Source organism: Rana temporaria, chromosome 12, assembly GCF_905171775.1.
Source record: "Rana temporaria chromosome 12, aRanTem1.1, whole genome shotgun sequence".
Classification (NCBI taxonomy): Eukaryota; Metazoa; Chordata; class Amphibia; order Anura; family Ranidae; genus Rana; species Rana temporaria.
This window is the reverse complement of record NC_053500.1, coordinates 28,512,341-28,525,350: the sequence shown is the minus strand read 5'-3', so window position 1 is coordinate 28,525,350 and position 13,010 is coordinate 28,512,341. Positions and strand designations below refer to the sequence as shown.

General features: G+C 42.7%; 1 protein-coding gene across 1 annotated transcript in view; it reads right to left on the bottom strand.

Annotated features, from left to right (window-relative positions):
* Nucleotides 1–4,046: 4,046 nt before the first annotated feature.
* The window catches only part of NSF (N-ethylmaleimide sensitive factor, vesicle fusing ATPase), a 96,829-nt gene continuing 87,865 nt past the window's right edge, over nucleotides 4,047–13,010 (bottom strand). The window contains exons 13-21 of the mRNA XM_040331373.1: nucleotides 11,667–11,762; nucleotides 11,366–11,522; nucleotides 11,153–11,286; nucleotides 8,650–8,716; nucleotides 8,486–8,565; nucleotides 8,261–8,395; nucleotides 6,878–6,991; nucleotides 6,638–6,693; nucleotides 4,047–5,320 (exon numbers count right to left, since the gene is read on the bottom strand). Coding sequence (XP_040187307.1) covers nucleotides 5,290–5,320; nucleotides 6,638–6,693; nucleotides 6,878–6,991; nucleotides 8,261–8,395; nucleotides 8,486–8,565; nucleotides 8,650–8,716; nucleotides 11,153–11,286; nucleotides 11,366–11,522; nucleotides 11,667–11,762 — 870 coding nt within the window. The 3' untranslated portion in view covers nucleotides 4,047–5,289. The remainder of the gene's footprint in view (nucleotides 5,321–6,637; nucleotides 6,694–6,877; nucleotides 6,992–8,260; nucleotides 8,396–8,485; nucleotides 8,566–8,649; nucleotides 8,717–11,152; nucleotides 11,287–11,365; nucleotides 11,523–11,666; nucleotides 11,763–13,010) is intronic.

The following is a 13,010-nucleotide window of genomic DNA, read 5'->3' as shown; positions in this document are numbered from 1 at the left end:
TTTCAGCACACACCAATGCAGTGGTAATATCTGATCCAATAGGACTTAAAGCGGAAGTAAACCCATCGATTTAACAGTTTCAAAAAGCAGTTACATTTCCAGCATGCCGGAATTGCTAACTGTCACATTGGTTGTGCTCTCAACCAAACCATCCAATGGCTGGTGTCATAACTGATCACATGTGCAGCACCATAGCAGTTGAAGATTAAACATAGGCCAAGATGGCAGCTTCCTTGGCTGAAAATAATAGGTGGGTTTACTTACACTTTAAGGCAATTTTGCCATATGTATACCTTTTGTCCAGCACATCTGGTGTGATTGTGCCTTTAGGGGCCTGGTCACACAAAAATGTGGTGTGAAAAACATGCGTGCCGTGTTCCACAGTGATTAAAATGCATTGGGTGTGCGATTTGCTGCAGGTGTCAGTGTATTCTAATGACGCCCCAAATGAAGTGCATTTGCCTGCATTACTTTTAATGCAATCCAGTGCAATTTGAGCCCGTTCAAATAACTAGGCTGAAAAATTGCACAGCAATGTGAACCACCTTCCTATGTGTTTCTATAGTGAAACGCCCCTTAAAGTAGAAGGCAACACCCCCCCCCCCCCCATTTAGAAAAGAGTAAGGGAGAGTTATAACCTCTGTCAGTGTTCCCCCACTCTTCTGTGTCCTATTTGGACAATTTTCTTTCACTTCCTGTTCTATAGCCAAAACAGGAAGTGAGGAAATCCTTCCAAAGTAAAAGGAATTCCTGGTTGTCATTGAAAGACATGTTTACTATTAATCTTCAAGAGGGCAATTGAATCTCCCTAATGGGGGTACAGACAGCAATAAAACCTTATAGGTACCTCTTCACCCCAAAGCAAAGAAATGGCTTTAGTTATACTTTAAACACGGACCTGACTGCATGTTGCAAACAAGTTTCTGCAAAACATGGCTGGTACTTGTAGTTCTAGTTGCAAATTCCCACAAACATTAATGTGATCGCTATATACAATCGGACATTCTCCCAGTCTGTTCATTGGCCCAGTCAGTTACACTGAGAAACCGCCACTTTTGTGTCTGCAGTCAGATATAACCGATCTGATATGAAGATGAGAAAAATATGGCATAAAAGCTCTGAGCACAGCACAATTCTGTACTGCAATGCAGCGAAACATGACACTGTATAGACTCCGAACATCCCATAGATGGCAAGGGCCAGATTTTATATACAGAATCATTTTATATTTGTTATTTATTATACATTGTGTATATATCCTATATGAGTTAACTGAAATTATATATAATATATTATAAATATATATATATTTGGAAGAAAATTTATCTGTGAAGTTTTTTTTTATTCTACAGTAAAATGTTTACATTTGTTGTTGTTTTTGACATCTACATACAGTAGGGGGATTCTGTAATTAGTAGTACAATTTGTAGCAGAGCGCCCCCTTAAGCCCGGTTCACACTACCATGACTTCAGACATCCCAGCGTTGCTTGCATACAACTTCTTTATAACAGAAGTCAATGCAAGTCGTGCTGAAGTTGGACCAAAAGTAGTGCAGAAATCTTTTTCTAAAGCCTCAGACACGATCCGATTGTTGGCAGGGGCATGTCTGTTGTCCTAAAATCTTACCATTAGTACGCTTCTTTTGACAATTGAAGTCCAATTTTTCAACAACAAATGTTGGATGACGGGCTAGTAAATTTTTGGCGTCTGATTTTCAGATGGTCAGTACACAAAAATCGAAAGTATAAAACAAGCATGCTTGGAATCAATGCTCAAACACGACATTAGCAGTAGGGGCCCAAAAGGGTGGCGCTCAAGAGCTGAAATGCCTTGTAGTACGTCACTACGTTCATGTTTGTGGCACAAAAATTGTATAACGTTGGTATGCAAGACAAGATCTAGGCACACGCCCTTTTGACAAAAATCAGACGCGCGGTTGAACAATAATCGTATCGTGTGTACGACTTTAGGAGGAACTCAAGTCGTTCCTATTAGAATGGTTTCATTGCACTTAATGAGGTGCGAGATATGTGCTCCTAAAGTCGGAGTGCATGTCACACCAGTGTGAAGCGGGTCTTATGCTGGCCATACACTCTGCAAAAATTGTCAGAAAGAACTTTTGAAAAACGAATGTTCGGTCGTGAGTGCAAACGATATTGCCATCATGTAATGACCGATAAATCGTTCAGTGGACATAAATAAAAAAAAATTGGTTCGTTTTTTTTACATATACCTAGTGCAGAAAGTTCAGATGGGAAACACATTACCCTTTGATTTATCGTTCGATCGGCAGAAAATTTCCAAACTTGGGACGTTTTTGAGCCGAAAAAATGGACAACGATTATCGATTTTGTGCCCATTAACTGTTCAAAAAATAAACTGTCTGAACAACCGAATTTCGGACGAATTTTCGTATAGTGTATGGCCAGCATTACTCTCTTTTGTCTATGTGTAAGCTTTTCAATAAAACTTAAGTCAAGAACTTGCTACATGATTTGAAGGATCCATATGTGTGCTGCATGGTACAGTTCTCACCCCTATCATGGATTCTTGTGACCAGAGGAGTATAGAACTCCCCCCCACATGCAATACGTGGAGAGTTAAGAATTCTTTGCTGTTGCAAAGGACTAAGAATGTTGTAGCAAAGCACTTAGACCCCCCCCCCCCCCCTTTCACACTGCGAGCGTTATGGTTGGGGCTTTCCCTAAGCCAGCCACACAGACTTTAGCAGTAGTAATGGGAAGTCTTACCTGATTGGAATACAATGAATTGAATGGTTTCTTAGGGTTAGATCTTGGAACACATTACTCATGAACTGGAAAGCAAACTATCCAATAAGAGACTGCCATGTGTGGCAAGCATCAAGGGGGCCATACATACACAGGCACTTCCTTGGCGGTTTGGTTATTATAGGATGCAGTAGAAACTGAAGTTGCATGCTGAAAACCCAAACATATTCTCCAATTTTAGAACATAAAAAGTACAATTTACAAGCATTAAATATTCCTTGTGTAACCAAACCATTAGGACACCATGGGAGATTCTCAGCACTCTCTATGCCTTTTAATTAAAATGACAAATTCCTGCTCAGCCGGTGATGTCCACACTTACCTCCGTGTGAAATTTGTCAAGAACATTTCTGATTCTGGGAGAAGATTCATTTTTCCCACTGAGAGTTTATCAGTTCAGGCAGGGGGATGGGAAGAGAGTCTTGGATACACTAACAAATTGAAGCTGAACCCCAGCCAATAGGTTATGATGTGACTGTATAATAAATATGTAAAGCACGGTGTAACTTTGGTGCTATACAAGTACCTATAATTAGTAAAAAAGCATTTTGGGATAAAGGTTTTACATAAATGCTGTTCACTGTAAACACCCTGGTCTGTCTTGAATGGTTTGTATTATCCTTGTAACTGCTACATCTGCAAGACAGACAGTGGCCACATCATCCGATGCAAATAGAAGAAAACAAGCATTAAAAAAAAGAGGAATCTAATGCGGCAATCACATCCAAGGATTGGTAAGCTGCAATATAATAAATGTTTGCTTTTAGGGTTTTTTTTTTTTACTTGCAGTGGAAATCACCCCTGCGCCCCCCCCCCCCCATAAAGAAATCTCCATCCCCTGCTGAACTCTGTAATATGTATTCAGTGGGGAAATCTCCCTCCTGACAGAGGGGACTCTCAGCCTTCCAATCTTTACCCAAAACGGAGTGATCAGAATTCAGCATTTTAGAAGACAAAATGTCAAATACATTTAAAATGATTCTGTCAAGAGAAATGTATGAGTGTGGACTGTAATGGCTCTTATGCTTGTTGAGGCTTTGACCTAAAGAAATTCAAGCACTCCTCCATACATATATACTTAGTATTCAGGCCAGATACAGTCAGACAATGAACTAGCATTTGGAAAAGACTATTTAGTGGCTGTCCCACTACTTACCTTCTCATGAGTCCCCTTTGCCTTGCAACACTCAATACATAAAAGCTCCCACTTTTGTACCATAAACAGGACTTACATCACAACACTGGAGACAAGAAGGTCCGATAAATAGTTTCTTTATTGCAATGATTGTTCAGCAGTAATAACCCACAGAATATTCATTTCATCTTAAATCCACAATAAAATATACACATACTGTGGGACGGAGGATAAAACATGTGTCTGTAAAGCAGAAGAGAGGGAAAGGGCCACAGAGTCACATCACATGATACCAGAAGGAGGGGAGACATGGATGGGACGGGAAGGTGGACTCGGCTATGACAGACAGTGTGGATCTGAGCAGTCTGAAGGGACACAGCATATTCCATCCATAGAGACATGCAACCCCCATCAACACCTTTATGTAGGTTTAAACCGGATTCCTGACAATAAAACTTAAAGTGTATCCATCATCCTCATGTAGCAGGGCAGCCATACGTTTCACCAAGCCCCTCTTTAGACTCCGGTTCCAATATCGCCATTCAAATCACAGCAGATCTGCTGCCTATGTGATGATGATGGGCACACTTTAACACAAATTCTTCAACAAAGACAACATTATTGGCAAACACCATATGAGAAAGTAATAATACCCTTTATCTGTACAAACCGTTTTCAGAGCTGTACAGGTGACAACATCCACAGCAGCAGGAACCACAGACACTGATATGTAATTGCTTTGGACATTTTTAAATAAATATTCACAATAAAGTGCCACAGATCAACAGGCTGTACAATCTGGCCACTTGTTTAGCGATTAAATCCTGTGTGGATAACACAAGGTAATTAAAATCAGGGTAATGCCACTGCAGTGAGTTCTGGACAATCGTACTGAGCATGAACAGGTTAATAAACACACATTCCAATATGGCTGCTGCAGCCTGGTCTGTGCCTATCAGATCTGACTGCTACAAGATTAAAGTACAGAACTTCAATTTAAATATGAGAATGGTACAAAATGACTTTACCACCAAAGGCCACCTTGTCCATCTGTCCCACCATATTACACTAAGGAATACAAAGAACATACCATGGAGAGCTCTGACAAGAGGCTGGTACAACATGGCCGCCTTGTGCATTCATATAACTTAGGAGCAGAATGGATGTACAAAGCCGAGGTGGTGTAACATTTTGACAAAGTGTTGTCAGATAACATGCATGTCCTGTGCGACACAGTACTAAGGGGACCTGTGGTGTGCTTCAAGAATCCAACCTTCCCAGGAACAGACGGTAAGGGGTGGAATGTTACTGGTTCTGAAGGAGACATCCTCTAGTGCCCATGCCCACACCAATGAGATGTCCAGTTAAGCGTAGTCACGATGACGGGGTGGTTCTCTGGAATAACCAAAAACAACAGTGAATAGAGGGGCCTCTACAAATACTGCTAACCCTATCACATGGGGCACTTCTGATCTGCAGATTAATGACGGTTATACCCAAAGCCGGGTGTCACACCGATCCAATGGCTTTAATAATCGACAGTCACTAACCTGATCAGCAGATCACTAGTGCCGTCAGTTGCATTACATTTGCTGTATACCGATTTGTGGTCTACCCGAGAGCACTGAACATTTTTAGGAGGAATACAGCATTGGCAGACACCAACATTTTCTCACTATAAATTTCCTTCAAAAGGGAATGTCGCCTTACCACGCGGAGCAAAGTGGCAGGCAGTGTCTCTCCCGACTTATACTGAACTTGCCAGTACTCCCCTCCTTCCTCCATTTCAGCCAGTGATAACGTCGTTCACATCTGTGTATTGGGAAGCATGTGACCTCCTTCCCTGTGACAGAGCTCAGCGTCTAGCAGCCAATCACTAGAGCTGGGTACTGTCACATGACTAAGGGAGTAGCGTCGCTGTCCCCCATGGTTGCTGATGCGGTTTAATTTAGTACATAGCTGCAATGAAGGAAGACGAGAGTGGGGGTGGGTGGCCTCTCTGCAGAGACATTGTCACTTTTTTCCTACATAGAGAATGCGGCCGTATCTGAAATAGAACCGGGAAGACACCAACAACAAATTCACTGATTCTCTTACCATCCATATAAATAAAAAAAAATAGCAAGGTAGAGGAGTGAGCAGTCAGCTCAGGCTGCAGAGGAAGCTTGGTGGATTATGTACTCGGGTGCCGTGTGGTTCCCCACCTTACTCTCTGGTAGAGGGCAGTAAAATCCCTCCATGTTTCTGTAGTGAGACCTCTGAAGGGGGCTGTGTCATATTTCCAGCACGGTACATTCAGCGCCATGAGCCTGGAACCAGCATATGCTACCCCCCTTGAATATGGAGAAATAAGAATAGGAGGTTTGAGATTCTACAGCTATTCTCAGTGGAACTAAGTGCACTATGAAGACAGTAAACCTCTTCAGTGTTGTGGCACAAAGGAGTATTTACAGCTTCCTGCTGGGCTCTAAATAAAACCTCAGATTTTCCACTACTGTTTACTCTGCACCAACTGTGTGAATGTTAATAAAAAATAAATGTCTCAACACTGTGATCATACTTAAGTGAGAAAGTTGTGTATGCTGTACTGCCTGCCGGCCAGCTTCCGCCTCCCCTCCCCTGCACTGAGGGAAAGAACACGCAGACTAAAGCGCAATTATAATTTCACAATGCCCTGTATCTCCATTCACATATCCCATCATGTATACTTACGAAGCTTCTTCTTTTAAGAGGGTAAGAAATTTGCTAACACGATACTCTGGGTCCATCTAAGAAGAACAGACATTAAAAAAGAGATATTAGAAATAATCTACATTTGCTATAAAAACATTGGCCACTAGGTGGCAGTCTCTCATTAACTATACTGGACAATGGAAACTGTAACTGCTTTGATTGCACCATTGTGCGGCTTCCTACCTCCTGCACAACCCCCCGCCCCCCCCGTATTCTCACCTGCAAGGACATCTCAATTAACATTAGCAGCTTCTTGATTCCAAGGTAAACTGGTTTTCCCTTCACATTTTGTGCGATGATGGAGCGTTCGTTGTCCTTGAAGCTACCCAGGAGCTGGAATGACCAAAGATAACAGTAAAACACCAGCTAATGAAATGAAGAAAAAGCGAGTAGTATAAAAACATACACAGAATTGTCCCGCTGCATTTCTTTCTCTCCACTAGATGCCCTCAGTCTTCAGTCAGCATTTATTCATCCAACTTCCTCTGAGCCCAGGCTGTCTAGACCCATGACATCATCTTGTAACCTGGGCTCAGAGGATACCTGCACAGAACAGTGCTTACATGCCACAGTGTGGTCACCATTCTGTGCAGCTGTAAGGCCCAGGCCTGGATAGTAGATCCGATATCATATGGCTATAGAGGTCCAATATATAAACATGGAGGAAAGAGCATTTAAAGTGGAGGTTCACCCTTTAAAAAAAATTCTGACATCACACGGAGTCGCGCCATCCTACCGACAGAATGCCGGTGTTTTTTTTTTTCTCAGCACATACCTCTTAATCCCGATTTCCACCTCACGGCAATCCCGCGGGAGTGGGCGTTCCCAAGCACTGCCTGTGATTGACAGGCTTCCGAACGGCGCATACTGCGCGTCACAGGTTGCCGACAGAACCCGAACGTCGGTGCGCAGGCGCCGTATAGAGCCGCACTGACGTTCTGTTTTTTGCCGCTGGATTGCCGCGAGGTGAAAATCGGGATTAAGAGGTATGTGCTGAGAAAAAAACAAAAAAAAAACACCGGCATTCTGTCGGTAGGATGGCTCGACTCCGTGTGATGTCAGAATTTTTTTTTTGAGGGTGAACCTCCACTTTAATTCCTACATTAAACCTAGAAAGTGACAGCTCTCATCTGCCAGGTTATGTGCAAAACATGTGCATTGCTCTGCTATCCAAGCTGGATCAATATGTACCAAATAAAACAGCTCTAAGCACAAGGCAGTACTGATTATCACTCAATCATTAGTGCCCATAATAAAGTCTGAGTGATTATCACTGCTGCCTTACAGTGCTGGGGTCTTGTCACCACAAAAATACGGCAGTGGTTCCCAACCTGTCAGGACAAATGGTAGGCTAGGCAGCTGGGCCACCCAGCATCATTGTGCAAGCTGGCCAGCACCATAACAACCAATAATAGCGCAAGGCCAGGCCACTCTGCATCATGACCAATGCATGGCACTGTGCGGCCTGGCCTACCACCATTACCGATTTATTTTTTCATTCCTCTAAATGTCCTAACAGGTTAGCAACCTCTGCTTTATACAAATCTGCCCAGCTGTGTGTTACATATAGCAGACCCCCCCCCCCCCCCCCGATATACTGACCTCCAGCGCTTCCATAAGCTGATCTCCTGTTCTGATATTTGGAACTTGGACGGTTGTACTGAAAGCATCCAACATCTCCATCTCTTGAAGAACATCCTTGCGGCTGGTGGTGCCAATGATCAGTAGTTTACGACCCTGAAGGTAAGAAGATAGTTTCACTTTAAGCCACAGCTGAGCCAACTATGACAATATTACAAGGTAATCATTCCTTAAGTATTCTCATACCTGGGGAGGGGCTTTCTTCAAGAGCACAAGCAGAGCCTGCAGCACCAGATTGGAGAAACGGGGACCAATCGGCACATAATCTACAATAAAGAAGCAGTGAATTAGAATTCCAAAGCTTTCCCTGGCGTAGCCGTTCTAAAAAGAAAGACTTCCAAAATGCTCACCTAGCAGCCTCTCTATGTCATCTACAACAACGCAGCTCAGTTGCGACTTGTAAGCATCATCAAATATCTAGGAGGAAAAAATCAAAACACAACAATGAATAGCATGGATAATAGGGAGGGGACGGAATAAGAACAATAGATAATAACCACTTACACACCGGGCCAATTCTGGCACTTCTCTCCTTCATGTAAAAAGGATCACATTATATATATATATATTTTTTTTTTTTTTTTAGCAGAGACCCTAGAACAGTGATGGTGAACCTTGGCGCCCCAGGATGTTTTGGAACTACATTTCCCATGATGCTCTACTACACTGCAGAGGGCATGAGCATCATGGGAAATGTAGTTCTAAAACATCTGGTGTGCCCAGGTTCGCCATCACTGCCCTGGAGAAAAAAACAGCGATCATTGCAACTTTTTAGATCACACGGTAGGTATTTGGACAGGAATTTTTCAAACACGTTTTTTGTGTGTGGGGGGAGGGTTTCCTAAAAAAAAAAAAAAAAATATGTTTTTTGTATAATGTGAAAGAAGTTATGCCGAGTAAATAGATACCCAACATGTCACACTTTAAAATTGCGCACACTCATGGAATGGCTCCAAACTTTGGTACGTAAAAATCTCCATAGGCGACACTTACATTTTTTTTTACAGGTTACCAGTTTAGAGTTACAGAGAAGGTCTTGGGTGTGAATTGTTGCTCTCGCTCTAATGCACGCAAAGATACCTCACATGTGCGATTTGAACGTAGTTTACACATGTGAGCGCGACTTGCATATTCGTTCACTTCTGTGCGCGAACAATTACATTTTTTTTTTTATCGTTTATTTTATCTTTATTTTTAAATTTTCTTATTAAATGATTTGATCACTTTTATTCCTTTTACAAAGAATGTAAACATTCCTTGTAATAGGAATAGTGCATGACAGGTCCTCTTTATGGAGAGATGTGAGGCCTACAAGATTCCACATAACACCTCCAGGCTGGAAAGATCCAAACAATGAACTGTCTCTGCCTTTCCAGCCGAGTCCCCGGCATTGTTTACATCCAACAGCCTGGATGTGACATCAGAATGTCATAGAGATGAACAAAATCTATCCCATAGTTTGTAGACACTATGGGGCAGATTCACGTAGAGCCGCGTAAAATTGTGCGGGCGTAACGTATCCGATTTACGCTACGCCTCGGCAACTTACACGGGCAAGTGCTGTATTCTCAAAGCACTTGCTCCGTAAGTTGCGGCAGCGTAGCGTAAATCGGCCGGCGTAAGCCCGCCTAATTCAAATTTGGATCAGGGGGGCGTGTTTTATGCAAAACTACTGTGACCCGACGTGACTGACGTTTTTTCGGAACGGCGCATGCGCCGTCCGTGGAATTTCCCAGTGTGCACTACTCCAAAGTACGCCGCAAGGACGTCATTGGTTTCAACGTGAACGTAAATGACGTCCAGCCCCATTCACGGACGACTTACGCAAACGACGTAACTTTTTAAAATTTAGACGCGGGAACGACGGCCATACTTAACATTGGCTGCGCCTCATATAGCAGGGGCAAATTTACGCCGAGAAAAGCCCAACGTAAATGTCGTAACTTTACTGCGTCGGCCGCGCGTACGTTCGGGAATTTGCGTATCTAGCTAATTTGCATACTCAACGCGGAATTCGACGGAAGCGCCACCTAGCGGTCCAAAAAAAATGCAGTAGGATCCGACGGCGTAGAGAACTTACTACGCCTGTCGGATCTAATGGATATCTATGCGTAACTGATTCTAAGAATCAGGCGCATAGATACGACGGCGCAACTCAGAGATACGCCGTCGTATCTCGGTTGTGAATCTGGGCCCAAAACTTTTGCACAAACCAATAAATATAAGCTTATTGGGATTTATTTTTTTATACCAAAAATATTAGCATATTGGCCTAATTGATGAAGAAATTCGATTTTTTTTATTGGGCATGTCTTATAGCAAAAAGTAGAAAATATATATTTTTTCAAAATTGTTGATCTTTGTTTAGTGCTAAAAATAGGAACCGCAGCGGTGATCAAATACCACCAAAAGAAAGCTCTATTTGTTGGGGAAAAAAAGGACATCAATTTTATTTGGGCACAACGTCATGAATGAGGGTAAACCTTTAAGAGTTTAAGTGGTTAATTAAAAAAAAAAAAAAAATGCCTTTACAAACACTTTAAAATGTATTTGTACTTCAATGTCCCCCTGAAGTGGAAGTATAATTTTCAATGATGATCATTCAAATAAGTTGCAGCCACAATTGATGGACCACAAAATGTAACTTGCTGGACTTGATTATATAGCTGTGAGATAGAAAAGGGAAAACAACAGCCAGGTAAAAAGGAACACAGACATACTGCCCAGGGAAACATTTTCCCAATGTGGCATAGCAAAGAAAAAGGCACATCCGATTGGCTACCATGGGCAACGCATTTTCCCCCCTTTTCACTGGTTATTAAAATCATGAGCCAGATAGGAGAGGGCACGTACCTTTTTAATAGCTTGGCACTTGGCGGTCTCGGAGAAGCCAATCATCTTCTCTGGTGAGCAGATCTTGATGAATGGGAAGTTAGATTCCTCAGAGATCTTGGCAGCCAGTGCGGTCTTGCCGCTGTGTGGCGGACCTGTCAGCAGAATAACATTGATTGACATTTCCATACGGGATCATGAACCGCACCTCCAAACAGATTTCAATATACCTACCTTCAAGAAGAACACTAACAAGGGGTGTTCGGTCGCTGTTCTTTGTCTGCTGGACAAGCAGCTCCCCGTCCTCCAAGACCCGGGTCACTGGGTCTCCCCACTTAATGATGCCATTCATAATGTAGCTTGCATAGTCTTCTTGGTTAGTTCCAAAGGCCTATAAAAGGTGCGATACAACTGTGTGTCACCTGACATATTATAGGAACAGTATGGCACAGCAAGCCAATAAACAAGGATTCAATTATCTGGATGGCGATCATAGTGAGGGCCCAGTATCTGCGGTAAAAAGAAAACTACTTACAGGCTTTATATCATTCTCCAGAGATGTCAAGAAGTCTACCCTTGTTACTTGCAGGCGTTCTGCCTTCTCCATGTCAACCTCAACTTTGTTGGTGGCCTAAGAAGAGAGGGGACATCTTTAATGAAGTTGGTATCCAAAAGGTACAAACCCGCCATCGGAGGTGCTTTTCATTCCATAAAACCACCTGAAGGACACAGTTAATGGGTATTTGTGGTTTCCTTCTGACCTCAGCCTGTGAAGAACTTCTGACAGATGGAATGTGGTGATGGAATCTAAACAGGTTCTCATTAAGCAATGCACAATTAAACTGACCTCACAATTTGAAATGCTTGTCTACATTAACACTTAGTTATATTCGTAGTAATGGAATTCAAGTGTAAATAGCTAATAGATTAAAAGCAAGGAGGTAAACAGATGCGGCTTTGGTGACGGACTTGCATGTCTATAGGAATGCTAGGGGTGCAACACTAGAACCGATCGTGTGACTACAGATAAGGCAAAAACTGCCCCTTGGCACTCATCTTGAACGATTTCAACAGTTGAACTGGAATGGCCTTTGATGCAGGTTAGGATCTACAATCCTTGCAATGTACTGCATATAACGGACCTTAGGGCCAAATCCACAAAAGAGATACGCAGGCGGAACTGCTGTTTCGCCTGCGTATCTCTGTGCCTAACTTTGGGAGCGATCCTCAAAAGGATTTTTCCCAAGTTAGGCAGAAGATCCGACATCCGTAATTTAGTTACGCTGTTGAATCTTCGGATGCAGTACCGTATCCGCCGCTGGGGGCATTTCGAGTCGAAATCCCTCCTTGCGTATGCAAATTAGTAGTTACGGAGATCCACAAAGCTTTAGGCATTGTGTGATTTGCGTAAGTTACGAATTTGCTTGCGCAAAACTAAGGTTGGTTTTATATGGACTAACTTTAGTAGACCATGCAAAACCATACCTTTTTTTCGATCGCCGCGTTTTTTTTTTAAATTAGATTTTTTTTTCCCGTCGCGTAACTTTTTTTTTTCCCGTCGCAACTTTACGAACCCGTCGCTATCCACAAAGCCCGACGTAAACTACGTATGCGCGATGCACGTCGGGAAAAATGACGTCACACGCATGCGCAGTCCGTCCGGCGCGGGAGCGCGCCCTAATTTAAATGGGAATCGCCCATTTTAATTAGGGATCGCTTAAGATGCAAGGAGATCAGCTACACTGGCGCAATTTTAGAGGTAAGTGCTCTGTGGATCGCTACCTAAAATACTAAAATTGCGCCAGTGTAACTTTTCTGCCTAAAACTAAGATCCGCAATTTCTTTGTGGATTTGGCCCTATATTCCCATTCTGTAGGCG